This window comes from Neovison vison, chromosome 4 (genome assembly GCF_020171115.1).
Source record: "Neovison vison isolate M4711 chromosome 4, ASM_NN_V1, whole genome shotgun sequence".
NCBI classification, from domain to species: domain Eukaryota; kingdom Metazoa; phylum Chordata; class Mammalia; order Carnivora; family Mustelidae; genus Neogale; species Neogale vison.
Genome location: NC_058094.1, coordinates 221,095,168 through 221,113,392, shown reverse-complemented (window position 1 = coordinate 221,113,392; position 18,225 = coordinate 221,095,168). Strand labels below are relative to the sequence as shown.

The window sequence follows — 18,225 nt, the reverse complement described above, 5'->3', positions numbered from 1 at the left end:
ATTGTTAGTTGTTAACATGATAATGTTTATCCTTGTCCTAGTGCAGGTCATTTGTTGTCAGAGCTCTGCCTACTGGTAGAAGTTCTCTTGAATTCTTTAAAAGCCCACAGTGTGTATGAGCTGAAAGTGTTTATTTACCTTGAGTTTAGTAAGATTTCTTCCAGTGTGGTTTTGCCTCCTGATATGGACTGTGTGTGTTTGTGTAATCAGAATTACTTCATGGTATATGGTTCTCTGAAATTAAAATCTATTTCTTCCATTTATTTTTTTAATAAAGAGTGAACAAAAAGACTTATTCAAAAGTGCTTTGGTGGCTCGATTATGTGTTATGTAATCACTGTCAATTTGAGAAGGACATTGATTACGTGTCTAGTAAACTCTGAAACTTCAAATAAATGTCATTTGTTCTCTCTGCAGATAGAGGCCTCAGAGAATATCAGACTGTGGTTTGAATACATACGAATTTAGCTTAATTTGGATTTATTTTGATTATAAATATCGGTATTCTTTTGAGTCAGAAATCCTGTGAAAGGAATATTCACAGTTCTCTATATTGTCATTATTTATTATATTGCTACATATAAAGCCCCCTCTCCCCCAAACAGTTCTCTGGTACCTAATCAGGCCCAAATAGAAAATCTAGAAAAGATATTAAGAAAGGGAGTATTTATTGGCATGTTGAACCTTGTTGGCCTTCATTGATGGCCAGTTAAAGGGATTCTGTGCTTTTTGAGGTAATTAGAAATAGTTGAGTTTGCAGGAGTACCTAGGGATAAAAGGTAGGCCTTCTGTTTTAGAAACATGTGCCAAACTTAAATGGATTCTGCCTTCAGAAAACGTTATGAGTTGACTTTTCAGGTGTGAGTACTGTCCTGGACTAGCTGTCAATGTGTCAAAACCAATGTGAGGGACTATAATTTTTTAGTATTTCATGATGAACCCTTAAGGTTATGACACTACATCTACAGTGTGCTAGGCAGTGATTGATTTATTGATTGACGGGAAACACAGTTTATTGTGGCCCAGGTCAGCAGGGCAAAGGACAGTTGATGGAGTAGCTTTGAATTTTGTCAGCAACTTGAAAGCCAGCAATATTCCAACATGAAGAACTCTTCTTCCTTCATTTGGGTTACAGTGAGAATGTTTTTTGGGAACAAGTATATGACTACCCTTTTCAAGAGTGAAAAAAAATATTTCTTGGTATGGCCTCTTCTCTTATGTCTAGAAACTTCAAGATTTTTAGACTTATTTTCCCCTTCCTGTTCCCCCTACTTACACAGTAGAAGCTTACCAGGTATAAAATGCTTTTCTGGCATAGTGGATTCCAGGGAGAATTTATCAGGAGCATTTTGTTTTTAGGGACATAGTTTACAAAATGAGGATCATCAAACTTGGACAGAACCATTTTGGTTGCATTGTGGGAAGCAATGCTCTTCACAGAAACTGATTTAAACATTTCAGATCTAAATATACTTTTAACCTGAAGGTTGAAAGATAATAACTAGATATAGAACAAGGTTTATAGGGTTCTTGGTGTAATACGTGGATTTTTAATTCCCTAAATAGGTTTTAAATATAAACCTCCACTTAGGGGCGCCTGGGTGGCTCAGTGGGTTAAAGCCTCTGCCTTCGGCTCAGGTCATGATCCCAGGGTCCTGGGATCGAGCCCCACATCGGGCTCTCTGCTGGGCAAGGAGCCTGCTTCCCTTCCTCTCCCTGCCTCTCTCCGCCTACTTGTGATCTCTCTCTCTATCAAATAAATAAATAAAATCCTTTAAAAAAAAAATAAATAAACCTCCACTTAACTTGAAGAGCCTTAATCTAATCACATGAAAAAATATTTCCAATTTCTTTAGTTGCATTTCTGCAGAGCATTTCCAGTTGTTTCAGATTTTTCTTAATTTATAATTATCAAGATACCATTTATTCTTGGTATTGGAGTGCTGGCCAGAGCAATTAGGCAAGAAAAATATATAAAAGGCATCCAAATTGGGAAGGCCACTGTAAAACTGTCACAATTTCCAAATGACATGTTATGTATATAAAAGCCTAAACACTCCATCAAAAACTGTTAGAATTAATAAATTCAATAAATTTGTAAGATACAAAATCAATACACAAAAATCTGTTTTCCCCCTAATAACTATCAGAGATATTAAAATAGTTCCATTTACAATTGTATCAAGAGGAATAAAATGCCCAGGAATAAATTTAACCAAGGAGGTAAAAGACATGTGCACTGAAAACTATAGCACTGTGATGAAAGAAAGTGGAGAAGACACAAATGAATGGAAAGATACTCCATGTTTATGGGTTAGAAGAATTAATATTGTTAAAATTCCTGTACTACCCAGGAGAACGTACAAATTTAATGCAATCATCCCTATCAAAATTCCAGTGGCATTTTTCACAGAAATAGAAAGAACAAACCAAAACTTATATGGAACCAGAACCAGGGAAGACCCTGAATAGTGAAAGTCATCTTAAGAAAGAAAAAGCTCAAGAGATCACATTCCCTGATTTCAAATTATATTAGAAAGCTTTAGTAATCAAAACGATATGGTATTAGCATAAAATCAGACACAAGGGTCAATGGGAAGAATAAGGAACCCAGAAATAAACCTATTCTTATGTAGTCAATTAATTCATGACAAGCCGTAAATATAAAATGGGAGACGGACAGTCTCTTCAATAAATAGTGTTGGGAAAATTGTACAGCCATCTGCAGAAGAATAAAAAGGGGCCACTATCTTACACCACATACAAAAAATAAACTCAGAACGGATTAGATTAAATGTAAGACATGAAACCATAAAACTCCTGAAGAAAACCTAGGCAGTAAGCTCCTTGACATTGGTCTTGGTGATGATTTTTTTTTTTTTTTAATATGATACCAAAGCATTAGTTGGGACATCAGTCTGTTAGAATTAATAGCATCACCAAAATGAAAAGACAACCCACTGAGTGGGAGAGAACAACTGCAAGTCATATGGAGAAAAGGAAGCCCTCGTGTACTCTTGGTGGCAGTATACATTGGTGCAGCCACTATTGAAAGTTGTATGGAGTTTCCTCACAAAATTAAGAATAGAACTGCCATCTGACCCAGTAATTCCATTTCTGGGTATTTATTCAAAAACAAAAATACTAATTCAGAAAAACATAAACACCTCCACGTTTGTTCCAACATTATTTATAATACCCAAGAAGTAACTTAGTGTTTATTGATGGATGAATGGATAAAGAGTTATTGTATGTATATATACAATGGGATGGCTGTATTTAGCTGTTGAATTTTAGAATGGAAAGTCACTGATGAGTGAGACAATAGTTATTTCCAGGAGGTGGTGGGATGAAAACCTTATTGAAGTGAGTTTTGCTGAAGACTGAAACAAAGAGATGGGGTAGAAGGGAAGGTAGATGGCAGAAAGACCATCTAACTTAACTCTTCAACCAGGGCCCTTTGCTTATGGAAGGGGGCACAATTTATTATTATGCTAGTGCAACTGGGGTATATTGACTGGTCACTCTTGGTGAGTAGAGCAAGGGATTTCTCAGGAAGTATCTGTTTATGCCTACTCTTTACTTTCTTGGAAGCAGCTTCTTATACATGACTTACTGGTGTTTAGTCTATTGCTAATTCGATGAATTTAATAGACTGGTATGAAATATTTGCTCAGAGCTTTTATTAATAGTTCTGCTTTTTCCACAAGCAATTTATTTCCTCAACAAATTGGCTTGACAGTTTTGATTTCCCTGTGGACACTTGAAAAAAAAATCTTGCTCTTAAATATAGAAGTTTGTACAATGTGAAAATGAAATTCAGTACCTAGAGTCTTTATTGTTTAAATATATATATAAAAATTAACTATTTGATAGAGACACAGCGAGAGAGAGAATGCAAGCAGAGGGAGTGGGAGAGGGAAAAGCCGGCTTCATGCGAAGCAGGGAGCCCGATGCGGGACTCGATCCCAGGATCCTGGGATCATGACCTGAGCTGAAGGCAGACACCCAACAACAGAGCCACCCAGGCACCCCTAGAGTTTCTATTGTTTAACTGAAATACTTTTAGGGATGGGATTTGTAGTAGTGGTCCTTAGTCCTGTGAAACATAGCTGTTACATATAATGACTGGCATGTGTTTTGTCTAATAATCAATTTTATCTGATTCCAGTAAATTTTTAAAAACCGAGATTGATCATTAAACAGTTGCGAACTTGCTAATGCATTTTGCTAATTTTATCCATTGCACATTGTGTTTTATTTCAGTGTATTTTTATTTAGGGTTCTGGTCTTCAATTCTTTTGATCTCATACCATAGTGGTTAAAGAAGAAACCAATTTGTATTTGAATAAGTTGCAAATAATTGTTGTGATATAAACAATATCTGAAATAAAAAATTTCAGAAAACAGCAATTAAAGGTATGATAAATATGAAATAAAATGTTTTAAAATAATGATGCTATTGGGGCACCTGGGAGGCTGCCATTTTAGTGTCCAACTCTTGATCTCAGCTCAGGTCTTGATCTCAGTGTCATGAGTTAAATCCCATATTTTTCTAGCATGGAGCCTACTTAAAATTGTGCGATTAATGATGGCTTTCTACTACCATTAGTTAATTTTTCAAGGCACCATACAAATGGTTCTCAACTTTGATTATTTGTTAGACTCTGTTACGGTGATTCTGAAAAAAATCATGTTGTACAGGCCCAACTGCCAGCATGTTGAATCAGAATTTCTAGGGAAGGAGATTAGCTTTTTTTTAAAAAAATCTGTGATGCTGGTACAAATCAGCTTGGTAACTACTTCTCTGTATACTTAAAGGTAGATTAATTCATTTATGATAATTGATGTAAATCCAAAGTTTATATCTTACCATCATCCTCTTCTTTCTCTCCTTCCTTTTCCTGTCATTCTTTCCCTGTTTCCCCTTTTCCCTCCCTCCCTCCCTTCCCCGACCAGGGCCTCCCTAAACTGGTAAGATTGTATTTGAAGCTTAAGAGCTAGTTTTAGGAAGTAGGAATGATTAGTTCTGTCATTTTCATATACAATTATGCCTTTGTGAAATTCATATTATCTTCAGTATGTGTTGAAGAATATTTTTAAGCTACTCAGCGATTTGTGAAGATGAGTTCATGTAAAAATGTGTCATTTTACTTTATTGGGCACAGGTAAAGTGCATCATTCATAATATATTGAGAGAGAAGTAAGTGCACTGCTTAGGCCTTTGTGTGGAGCTAACACTTTTTCTTTAGGAAATTTAATTTATAGTAGATAATTCATGATTCTTTCCTGCAGGGACAGGTAAGGCGCTGGTGTGCTCTTCTACATGTTAAAATCATTAAGTCTTAGTTTCTTTTTCAATGAAAACAAAACAAAAACAAAACTTTTACCCCGAGCTGTAAGAGTGCATTTTTTAAATCATTGATTTAGAGATGTGCATAAGCTCTACCTCTGTATGTATATTAACAGAACCAAAGTTAGAAATAGACAGCAATACAATAAAAACTGGGGAATTTAGTACCCTACTTATATCAGTGAATAGATCATCCAGCAGAAAATCAGTAAGGAAACACTGGCTTTGAAGGACATGTTAGCTGTAGTTAACATATATGTGTAGCATGTTTTATGCAAAAACAACAGAATACACATTTTCCTCAAATATATATGGAACATTTTCCAAGATAATTCGTGTATTAGGTCATAAAACCAGCCTTAATAAATTTAAAATGCCTGAAATTAATACCTGAAATTGCTTTTCTGACCACAGTGGTATCAAATGAGAAATTAATTACATGAAGAAAACTGAAAAATTCACAAATGTATAGAGATTTACATGCTGCTGAACAACCAGTGAGGCAAAGAAATCAAAAGAGAAACACCTTGAGACATTTGAAAATGGAAATGTAACATACCAAAATCTATGCGGGAAAAGGAGTTCACAGAGGGAAGTTCATAATGATGAATGCATACCTCAAGAAACAAAGTCTCAAACAACCTAATTACACCTAAAAAAACTAGAAAAAGAAGAAAAAATGAAACCCAAGGTTAGCAGAATGATCTCAGGGTCCCGTATAGGGCTCTCTGCTCAGCAGGGAGCCTGCTTCCTCCTCTCTGCCTGCCTCTCTGCCTGCTTGTGATCTCTCTCTGTCAAATAAATAAATTAATTAATTAATTAAAAAAAAAAAAGAAGGAAGGAATTAAAGCCTAGAACAGAAATAAATGAAATAGAGACTACAAAGACAACAGAAAAGATGAATGAAAGAGCTCATTCTTTGAAAAGACAAACACAATTGATAAGCCTTTAGATAGACTCACCAAGGGAAAAAAGGATTCAAATAAAATCAGAAATGAAAGAGAAGATGCTACAGCTGGTAGCACAGAAACACACAGGATATACAAAGGATAAGAGACTTATATATTCCAACAAATTGAACAACCTAAAAGAATAGGTAAATTCCTAGAAACATAAAACCTACCAAGATTGGGTAATGATGAAATACAAAAAATGTGAACCAATCAATTACTAGTAAGAAGACTGACTTAGTAATTAAAAACCTCCCAGCAAACAAAAGTCCAGGACCAGAATGGCTTCACAGGTTAAGTTCTACCAAAACAATCAAAGAACGTTAATATCAATCCTTCTAAAAATCTTAGTGAAAATAGAAGAGGAGGGAATTCTTCAAAGTCATTTTACAAGGCCAGCATTACCCTAATACCAAAAACACAAGGATGCCACAAGAAAGGAATATTACAGACTGAATATCCCTAATAAACAAACATAGATATAAAAATCCTCAATAAAATATTAGTACATTGAATTCAACCATATATTAAAGGATCATACACGTGATCAAGTGGGATTTATTCCAGAAATACAAGGGTGGTTCATCCATAGGTTGGTCAATATGACACACCATATTAACAAAATGAAGGCTAAAAATCCCAAGAACATCTCAAAAAGATGAAGAAAAATGATTTGACAAAATGTAACATCCATTTATATAAAAACTCAAAGTGGGTATGAAGGAAACATACTTCAACGTATTAAAGGCAGTATGTGACAAGTAACACCACCCTCAACTGTGAAAAGCTAAAACCTTTTCCTCTAAGGTCAGGAACGAGATAAGGGTGCCCATTATTGACACTTGACATTCAATATAATACTAAAAGTTCTAGACACAGCAGTTAAGCTTCTTGAAAAAGAAACAAAGGCCTCCAAGTTGGAAAGGAAGAAGTAAAATTGTCAAAATTTGCAAATGACATGATATTATATATAGAAAACCATAAAGACTCCACCAAAAAACTGTTAGGACTAATAAATGAATTTAGTAAAGTTGCAGGATAAAAAATCAGTACACAAAAATTGTTTCATTTAAATACACTAATAATGAACTATCAGAAATTCAGAGAATAATCTCATTCACAATTTCATTAAAAAGAATATAAGTACCTAGGAATACATTTAACCAAGAAAGTAAAAGATCTATATATTCAGAACTATAAGACCTTGATGAAAGAAATTAAAAAAGACAAATAAATGAAAAGATATTCCATGCTTATGGACTAGAAGAGTTAATATTGTTAAAATGTCCATACCATTCAAAGGAATATACAGATTTAATTCAATCCCTATCAAAATTCCAAAGGGGGAAGGTGTTTTTCACAGAAATAGAACAGACAATCCTAAATTTTGCAGAAGCACAAAAGACCCCACATAGCCAAAGCAATCTTGTTAAAGAACAAAGACTGGATGCAGCACAATCTCTGATTTCAAAATATATTATAGAGCTATGGTAATGAAAACAGTATTGTATTGGCATAAAAACAGACACATAAGTCAACAGAACACACTCGGGAACTCAAAAATAAATCCATACATACCTGGTCATTAATTGATGACAAAGGAGCCATGAATATACAGATGGGGAGAAGGCAGTCTGTTTAATAAATGGTGTTGGGAAAATTGGACATCCATAAACAATAAAACTTGATGACTTATCATACACCATACACAAAAAATAAAGTCAAAATAGATTAGAGACTTGAACATAAGCCCTGAAACCATGAAACTCCTAGAAGAAAACTTGGGCAGTAAACTCCTTGACATAGGTCTTGGTGGTGATTTTTGAATCTGATACCAGAAGCATGAGTTGGGAGATCAGTCTGGAAAGTTTCAGTGCAGCAAAGGATTACATCACCAAAATGAAAAGACAACCTACTGAATGGGAGAAAGCAATTGCAAATCATGTGTTTGATAAGAGACCAATCAAAATATACAAAGAATTTGTACAATTCAGTAGCTTAAAAAAATAAAACCCAATGAAGAAATGGGCAGAAGACCTTTTTCTATTTTTTTTTTCTTTTAGAGTTTATTTGTAAAGTAACCTCTATACCCAACAGGGAGCTAAAACTTAGACTCCTGAGACAAGAGTCACGTATTCTACCAACTGAGCCAAACAGGTGCCCCTGAATAGACCTTTTCAAAAGAAGACACATGCATGGCCAACGGGTACATGAAAAGATGTTGAATGTCAATAATCAGGGAAATGCAAATCAAAACTGTACTATACGTTTTCATACCGCATCATTCTTTTCAAAAATGTCTTCACAAGATAACACCTTAGCGAAAGTACTGGTTTAGAGGAGCAGTAATGTGGAGAATAAAATCTCTACCTTTCATCTTACTGCTCTTTGAGACACAAAAATGCTGAGTTTACATATCAAAGAATCTGTGACAGAAGGTAGTTTCATTCATTCATGTACAGATCATATTGTTGAATACCTTTTTTTAGCGGTACAGACCTTGTCAAATGTTAAAGGACATTTGGTTTATCCAGATTACTATCTTCTTGCCGTTAACATCCTCTTGAGTCCTTATTATGTGTCAGGTTGTGACTTTTTTTTTTCTTTTTTTTTTAGGTTGTGACTTTTTAAAAAAAAAGATTTATTAGAGAGGCAAGTTGGGGGCAGAGGGGGAGGAGGACTGAATCTCAAGCAGACGCCCTTCTTCCCAGCAAGGAATCCTACAGGGGGTGGAGGGGGGAGGGTTGAATATCACCATCCTGAGATCATGACCTGAGCCAAAATCAAGAATGGGACCCTTAACTGACTGAGCCACCCAAGCACCCCCCAGGCTATGAATTTCTTAACGGTGATGTTCCATCCACGTTGAATGAATGAATGGGCAAAAGTTTTCCTTCCTACATTTTGATGCATGCCTGTTCCTCTTTAAAATTCTCTTCTAATTCCTATCTTGATTGTCTCAGCACAGCCTGATCATTGCAGTAATTAAAATTTAGTTTCCCTCTCTAGGATAGGGAAACCCCAAATAATAGTGACGTAAAATGGAAGTTTAGTTTTCTTCACATGAAAGAAGTCTGTAAGCAGGCAATGAAGTGTACGTGGGATGGAGGGTTTGCTTCCTGGTGTCCTGGGGTACCCTGGCTCCTTCCTGCCGTTGCTCTTGTTTTGATGGTCCCGGGAGGCTGCTTAAATTTTATTGAGCAACTCCTCAATCCTTGATCCAGGCGACAGGAAGGAACAAGATAAGGAGAGGATGGAGCCCCTTCCATTTTAAGGAGACTCCCTAAAAGTAACTTTTAAAGGTCTGATCTATGTCTCCTTGGCCAGACTTAATCTTAAAACTACATTTTGCTACAAAGGAGTCTGGGGGATATAGTTTTTCACCTGGAGAATAATGTGCCTAGTAAAACAAAAAACAGAAAGCAAAACAAAGTAAAAACCAAAAATGAAGCAAAATAACCCCCCATCCTCCCCCCATGATTCTGTTGTTAAAGAAGAGAAGGTATCCTGTGGCAGTTACTGGCCTCTGCCACTGTCACTCATTCACAGTGATGCTGTCTGAAGGCGCATCCTGGATTCCCTTTATCTCTCAAGTGCTTTTGCCAATTCTCAAGCCTCCTGCCATCACTGTCTTGTTTATGCCTACTCCTGCTTGCCCTTTCCAGAAGTGGTGGGAAAGTCCTGAATCAGAGATGGACCTGATGTCCTCTAATTGCTAGTGAACTCCAAATGAATCTGTAGTTTTAAAATTATGGACTGTCACCGTCTGTAATCCACTTCTTACAGCGATCGTCTTAAAATGGTTCACATTGTACTCTAATTTCGTACTCTCACTTTGGTTTTGATTTTACAAATAAATCAACCATACTCCGCCTCTGCCTCGGTTCTCCGTGTCTCTCCATGTCTTCATGTACCTCGATCTTAGGTGCTGGTTTTCATCCCCGGGACGTAAGTCTGAGGAGGGCTGCAAGCTCAGTGGTGCCCGAACAGGAGTGTTTCATGCTCTATAAATGCCTGCTAAACGAATGAATGAATCCCAGCCTCTCTCCCTCTTCTCTTCAGAGTAGAAGATTGTTTCTATATTTAAAGAATCTTCTCTTGACTTTGCTGCCATTTCCTCTTCATTTCTCATAGCTGACTTTTTATTTTTTAAGAAGAGGCACCTCTCCTCCTGGTTTACTAACGCCTTATTCTCTTCCCTGAGTTGAGGCTCCCTCTGTGACTTTTCAGATTTTGCTTTGAGATTTCCCCCTTCTCATTGGCCTTTTCTGGTTGTTTAGTCTCTGTGACATCTCTAAGAGCACGCTGTGTTATTGATGGCGCATTCTGGGAAATACGCTCTTTGTTCTTTTACCTTTCTGGCTTTTCCTTCTGCAATTCCTTTGTTGATGTGCTTCAGCTCTGTAGTGGTGACTGGTGAGCCGAACAGTACGATGTTGCTTTCCTCCTTTGTTCTTTTGTCCCTGCACTTTGCAGTATCTCAGGTGCTAGGCTGCTCTTTGACCTTAGCAATTAATTCTGAATGCATGGTTACGAAATAGACACAAATTGCTTTTAGTTTTCGTTTCTGCATCCCCTTTAAATACTTCCTGGGAGCCTCAAACTCCTCTATTTAAGCAGTACGTCTGCTTAAAGATCCAGATCTGGGATGCTGGTCCTTGCCTTGGGTTCCTGTCAGTAGGGCATTGCTTCTGAAACTGCGTGGTGGTTACCCTAATGGTAATGGATAGCAGTTTCCTCTGTGGTGTTTTCCTTGTCTGGAATGCCCCTTCCTTTATTCTTTCCAACTTCTCCTTCTTCTTCTTCTTCTTTTTTTTTAAATTTTCCTGTTAAGATCAAGTTCAGGGATTGCATTTCACAAAGATTTCTAGGGTGACACCAGACCTTATTGACTTTCTGGGCTTTGAATTCCCACCATACTCATCTGTGTATTACCTGGTCCTTTTCAAATGCTTGTGTCATATTGTATTGTAGAATAAATCCTCTTTATTATAAATGTTTTACCTCGCAGATACTCTGTAATCTTATTCTTCTTTGTACTCTAAGTGACTGCTTTATAATCCGCCCTTCAAGAATGCGTGCTGTGGGTGATGGCATCCCCTTTCATTTCCTTATCTTGTTCCATTTCAACACTGAGATTGCTTAAAAAATTAATTTTTCTTATCACTAAACAAATGTTTCTCTTCCATAAATGAAATGGAATGCTTGGACTGAGCTGAATGACAGGTTTTCAACAGCCTGATTGCATTTTACATTGCACTATTTTTAGTACATTATAAAGGGCTTGGAATGACTGTTGGGAGAAGTAACTTTTCTGTCTTTTGAGTGTCTCCGTCTCTTGAGTATCATCTAAAAACTTGCAGTAAAAGAGTCATGAAAAGAGCTAGTGGGATTCTGTGCATACACAAAGTTTTGTATGGGGTAAAGGGGAGAGAGAGACCGGGTAGGAGAGAGAAAATGAATAAATGAGTGTGAAAACACGTGCCCTCCCGGCCCCACTACTTGGTTAATAATGTCAGGATGATGCTGGACTAGCAGGATAGGAGACTGGCTGTGTTGAAGGGATGGATGTCCCATAACGGTGGGAATTCATTTTAAGACCATTTTTGCTCCTCATCCCCTGCAAAAAGAAGCTTACCCAATTGTTTTAATGATAATTTTTTTTAATTACAAACCACTTTCTTATTTTTTTAAAGATTTTTATTTATTCATTTGACAGCGAGAGGGGATCACAAGCGGGGCAGTGGGAGAGGGAGAAGCAGGCTTCCCATTGATCAGAGAGCCCCACGCGGTGCTCCATCCCAGGACCCTGGGATCATGACCTGAGCCGAAAGCAGATGCTTAACGACTGAGTCACCCAGGCGCCCCGATAAATTGTTTTTATAATCAATTCTGCAGCAGTATGATAATGTTGGATAGATATACTGGATAAAGTTGATCTGGTTAAACTATTGTGTCTTTTAAAATTAAAATATGAGAAATTAGCTGTGGTTGAAATTTAGCTCTGTGGAGATTGAAGATCTGGATTAGTAGAGTGTGATTCCAGACTCAAATGAGGGGAACAGAGGACTCTGTTCACCTACTTATTTAACTTCTTCTATTTCCATAGGGAAGTTGAAATACTGCCTTGTGGTTCTGAATCAGCCTCTGGACAAATGTGTTCGTCGTCTTTGGAGCAAAGGTAATCTTAATTAGCATTTATATCTCTACTTTCTTAATCTGTTTAGGATTAATATGACTATTACATATTCCAGAATCTAAGTACAATACCAAAAAGTGGAACTTATAACTAAGTGATATAATTACTAAGAATGGATCTGTTCTGTTACTAGTGTCTATGGGGAGTTTCCCCAGGATGCACCTCCAAGGACAGAATGACAATGTAGCATCACCACCTATATTTCATATATTATGTGGATGTTAATCCTGAATGCTCACCAAATGTTTGTTAAGTGTAAATAGTTTTGGCACCAGCAAGGGTAAAAAGCATCCTCAAGCCTAGCTCATCCCAGCATTCAGCAATAAGATATCTGCTGGGTGACCCCATTTGCAGGGAAAAAAAAAGAAAGAAAAGAAAAAAGACTAATAGTATATTAGGATCTCAAGGGATGCTGAAGAATATAAACGTGCAGGAGTTTTGCAGAATTAATACTTCTGTGAGTTTTCCTATAAGAAACAGACTTTATTAACTATTTTTTACATTATTCTTTGATTTTTTTACAGCATTAGCTCTAGGTGAGAAAATAGTATTAAATATCATTTACTGTTTTGAACCTCTGCTTTTCCATGAAATCTTGAGCTTTTTTCAAAGGCATTCTTCTGCTAAGGTTAGCAATGTAAATTTTGAGCCAAACTAGATCGGCAGAAGAATATGATTTTTGATGTATCGATGTATATTCTAGATGAATCTCCTATTGCAGAATTCTTTTGTATCTTCAGCATTAAGGCTGTGTGTCCTAGAATCCACACCTGTCATGCCAATAAGCTCACATATGTGGACAGGGGTAGTTGGGATAAGAGAGGGAATAGATCATTATGAATGATTTTGTATATGAATTTTTCTTGTCTTATGTGATTACCATGAAAACGCTTTATTCTAAATTTAGCTATCTTTATGTTAGCCAGCTGAAAATGTCACATTATTATTGCACTAAAGGTTGGAAGGCTATTTAACCAGTAACTTCACTTTCCTAGAACCTCTCACTTGCTTATAATTAGGTGGTTATTCAGGTGCCATCAGAAAGGTCTTTATGTTGTCATGTCAGTGCCTAGTGCTGTGTCTGGCACATAATTGCTTAGTAATTACAACCAGTGAAAGAATGAATTTAATTTGGTTCATATTGCTAATAAATACCAAAGTAAACTGATTAAGCACATTCTTTTGATCTGAACTTACTGGTTTTCTTACATTTTGAGGAAAGCTTGAGCAGTTGTATTTTATTACACTTCCTTAAAATAGACAAAATAGTCATTAATAGGAACTGCTGGAAACCTTGGGTAGGGAAAACTACATCTACGAAGTCTCATTTTGGAAGGTGGAGGATCCTGTTTTGTTCGTGTGTGAAACGGTCTAGATTTTTGAGCTGACTGACGCTTCTGATGACATTAGTTTCCTGCAGTGAATTGGATTAGAAAAAGTTACATGCCTGACATACACCAACTATTTAGTTGATTTGCATGAAAAATGAACGCTGGGTCAGTCTGTATACATGGAGAGAACTAAAGATACCTAATGTGACATGGACTACAGTGGTTAGATAATGCTCATTTCCAAAATAACTTTTCTTTAGATTATTGAAATATACTTTCCTATATATGTCTAGGATGATTCTTGCCTCTCTGGAGCAATTAACCATTACAAAAAGTGGATCTGTTCATAAGTACTGAGGAAAGGTAGAATAGGGTTTTTGTGATTCTCACAACAGAAGCCATGATTTTTTTGTTTGTAGTGTCCTGTTTTGTGTTCCTCTTCTTCCAAATAAAACTTAAAATATTAAAAAAAAAAAAAAAAAGGTACTGGGTGCATGAGTGGCTCACTCGGTTGAGTACCCAAATGTGGGCTTTGACTTGGGCCATGATCTCAGGGTTGTGTGGGGCTCCTCACTCAGCGGGAGTCTGCTTGAGATTCTCTCTCTTTCTCCCTCTGGCCCTCCCCTCGTATGTATGCATGCACACTGTCCCTCTAAAATAGATCTTTTAAAGCAACTGGGTACTAAGGAGGACGCTTGTTATGATAAGCCCTGGGTGTTGTATGAATCACTGAATTCTACTCCTGAAACCAATATGGTACTGTATGTTAATTAGCTAGAATTTAAATAAAAAATTGAAAAGAGAAAACAAAAACAAATACCAAACAAATAAAAGTAAAAAAGAAAAACTGGGAGACTTGGAGCTTGAGCTGCTGATGTTAACAGAAGAGAGAGGCCTAGAAAAAATAATAGGGCAGCCTTGAGGGCCTGGGACGGAAGGCAGGGTGGCATTGTGGGATTTCAGCACTTAAGGGCTGGGAGCAGGCTTGCCCGCTACTCTGTCTTGTATGCGTGACTTTTCCTGTAACTTTCTGTAGCAAGTCTGAAGATTTGTGAAGAACAGAAATCAAGGGGTGGAATCCAGACTATTGTATCAAAACAAAGACAAAATTTAGAGGCTGCTGCACAGTGTCTGTCTTTTATATAAAATCAATAATTTAACTTTCATCTATGCTAAGTAGGGATTTCCTGAGATTCCTTTAAGGGGAAAGACTGTTTTGTAGGTTTATTTATTTTGCCCTGCAACATTTTTATGACCTGTAATTTATTTTAAATGACTGAAGAAGGGATTCAAGGGAGATTAAATGTAGAGATGTTTTTAAAATGTATTTTCTCTTTAATACTTCATGAAGTTTCAGTGTTTTTCTTGGTTATTGTTCTTGGTCATTTTAATCCCTACCTGTCCCAGCAGTTTGTATACTTGATTTAATCTGGAGCTGTAAGTACAGAGATGGGTGGATAGATGAAAAGGCAGATAGAACTGTAAGTAGTATCTGACTTTTCTGTAACTATCAGAGGTTATTGGCATTTGTGAATGGATATTGCCCTCAGATTTCTTAACTTTTTCTTTTTCTTTTTTTCTTTTTTTTTGAGTCAAACTTTCTCTTCCAATAAGTGTGTTTCTCATCCTGAGATACCTGATAAGTGAAGAAAAATAGGGAAGTCTGTGTTTGAAGGATTCTTTTTATTTCTTTTGTAGATCAGTTATTCTCCACTTGCGGGCACCATACTTGTCAGGATCTCCAAAGGTAGTAAGAGAGATCTGAGTTACATGAAAAAGAAATCTGATGGGGTACCTAGGTGGCTCAGTGGGTTAAGCCGCTGCCTTCGGCTCAGGTCATGATCTCGTGGTCCTGGGATCGAGTCCCGCTTTGGGCTCTCTGCTCAGCAGGGAGCCTGCTTCCTCCTCTCTCTCTGCCTGCTTCTGCCTACTTGTGATCTCTGTCTGTCAAATAAATAAATAAAATCTTTAAAAAAAAAAAAAAAAGAAATCGGATATTCACTTACCTGGGATGAGGTTTTAGATGGACCATATATCAGATTCCTAGGAGTTTGCCTTATTAAAGTGTATCTTCATTTTTAATGTGAGTTCACAGCTTTTCTCTCTCTTTTCCATTTGAGCCATAGAACATGGTGAATTAGATTATGAGTAATCAGATTACAGTGATGCCAGGTACTTACGTACACAGTGACACTCTTCCTCTAAGAGGAGTTAGTTTTTTTCACTTGCCCGTCCTTCCTTCCTTCCTTCCTTCCTTTCCTTTCCTTTCCTTTCCTTTCCTTTCCTTCCTTCCTTCCTTCCTTCCTTCCTTTCTTTCTTTCTCAGTTCTCAGCTAACAAACCTTCAGATCATGCGAGGGTATAGGCACTATACTTGGGTTCATTGCTGATGAGGCTTTAAGTTATAAAATCGGGCGGGTCTTTGAGGTTAAAAGGACACCCATAGAGCATACCTGAATCAAAATAGAAACAAGGCCTTTGGTTTTATAACATCAGTGTTTTCCCTTCTGTTTCATTTGTAACTGATGCTTGCTGAGGCCATTCTAGGTCAGCCATTGGGTCCAAAGCTGGGGATCTAATGGCTGGTTCTTAGTTGTGGCTGCAGTTGAGATAAGGGAGCACAGACACAGGTGCTTCCTCAAGAAGGCAGGTCAGAGGCTCTTGGAGCCCAAGTCCTTAGAATGAACTTGCTCATCCTTGTTTCTTAAGTCGCTGAAATTATCATATATTTGATTGACTTTGACTATAATTTGGTCATGTCTGTATGCCTTTTGGTTTCTTTCTTTTTTTTTTTTTAAAGATCTTATTTATTTATTTGACAGAGAGAAATCACAAGTAGATGGAGAGGCAGGCAGAGAGAGAGAGAGAGGGAAGCAGGCTCCCCACTGAGCAGAGAGCCCGATGCGGGACTCGATCCCAGGACCCTGAGATCATGACCTGAGCCGAAGGCAGCGGCTTAACCCACTGAGCCACCCAGGCGCCCTGGTTTCTTTTTCAAATAAAAACACCTTCCATAAATCAGTTTTTAATAGAACCCTAACTTGCTCTACTAATTAACTGATCTTATGCTAGTAAGTAGTATTGCCATCAGTCTTAAGTTTTAAATGATGTAGGAATCTGCTGTGAGGCACCTTGCTTTGGTAGTAGTTTTGTTGTATCTTTCCTTTATAGATTGTGTACTCTAGGACTCAATAAGCTTCTTTATACCTATTTATTTGAGGTTAAGCTCAGCCAAAAGAGCAAATTTATATAAGATACCTTTTCTTTTTTTTTTTTTTTTCTAGCCTCATTTTTCTATTCGGTGGGACCTCTACTTCATTTCTGGTATCCAGTGTGATTATTCTCCTTAAAATAAGAGAAATTGAATACATGCCATTTTTAGGTAGATTGGTTGAATTGATTGGTTTGCTTTAATATAACTTGGTATCCATCACTGTTTTAATCTTATTAAATCTATTTGTATACTTTATCCCTGCTAGAGGGATTTCCAGGGAAACATATTTTCTGCTAATTACCTTACAATTTTGAAATCACCTTAATTCTATTCTGACAGCTGATTCTGGAAGGGCTTCTGGTCCATCTTTTTAAAAAAAGAGTGGTTCTACATACACTACTTTTTTTTCTCTGTCTCTCAGGCCTCCTCTGTCACAGCTATTTTTTCTTATGTGTTTAATGATTGATATGATAAAAAATGACATTTGTTATTTTCTTTCTTTCTGCATAACGTAGATTTTTATTGATTCATTTTGCAAACTTTCTCTCATCCTTGGAAGTCCAGCACCAGTGCTGTCTCTTGCGAAGGAAGTCTCCCCTAGCTAGCCTCCGTGGGGAGATCATCTTAGTATCTGTATTGATTTTCTGCTACTTATAAATGTCACCTTATTCATCCTTGAGGATAAGCTCCTTGAAAATTGATACAAAATGCTTTGCTTGTGGTGTTTCCTCTTATCTCCTGTGAGGCCAGCCTGAGGGTAGTGATTGTAGGTTATGTTGGCAGTTGCTGGAGACCAGTGTTGGTCTTTGGTGCTTTCTAGATCCTGGAAACACTCTTGCCCTGAGGTGAGCCCATTAGCAGGTGCATGCATGTGGGGTCTCTCATTTGCTCTTCTGATTCATCTTCGGTCCTCAGCCTTGGTTGGGTCCCTTTTCTACTTCTGTTAAACTCAAAGACTATCGTTCATTTTTTTTCCCCTCTGCTCTCTGACTCCCAGATGCTTATTTGGTATTTCCTCGTATAATGACTTAGAACTTATATTTTCATTAATCGCTCGTTCTTTCCACATAGCTTATGTGCAAATGTATTCCTTTTTTTGCCTTTATGATTTTATGCTTTTGATGGTTGAAGTGCTAACAAATGTATCATTGTACTATATTGTCTTTGTTCATTAAGTTA

At 37.1% G+C, this 18,225-nt stretch overlaps 1 protein-coding gene across 1 annotated transcript in view; it reads left to right on the top strand.

Annotated features, from left to right (window-relative positions):
- The window catches only part of TPK1 (thiamin pyrophosphokinase 1), a 341,478-nt gene that overhangs the window by 63,946 nt on the left and 259,307 nt on the right, over positions 1 to 18,225 (top strand). Inside the window, exon 3 of the mRNA XM_044246793.1 lies at positions 12,413 to 12,484. Coding sequence (XP_044102728.1) covers positions 12,413 to 12,484 — 72 coding nt within the window. The remainder of the gene's footprint in view (positions 1 to 12,412; positions 12,485 to 18,225) is intronic.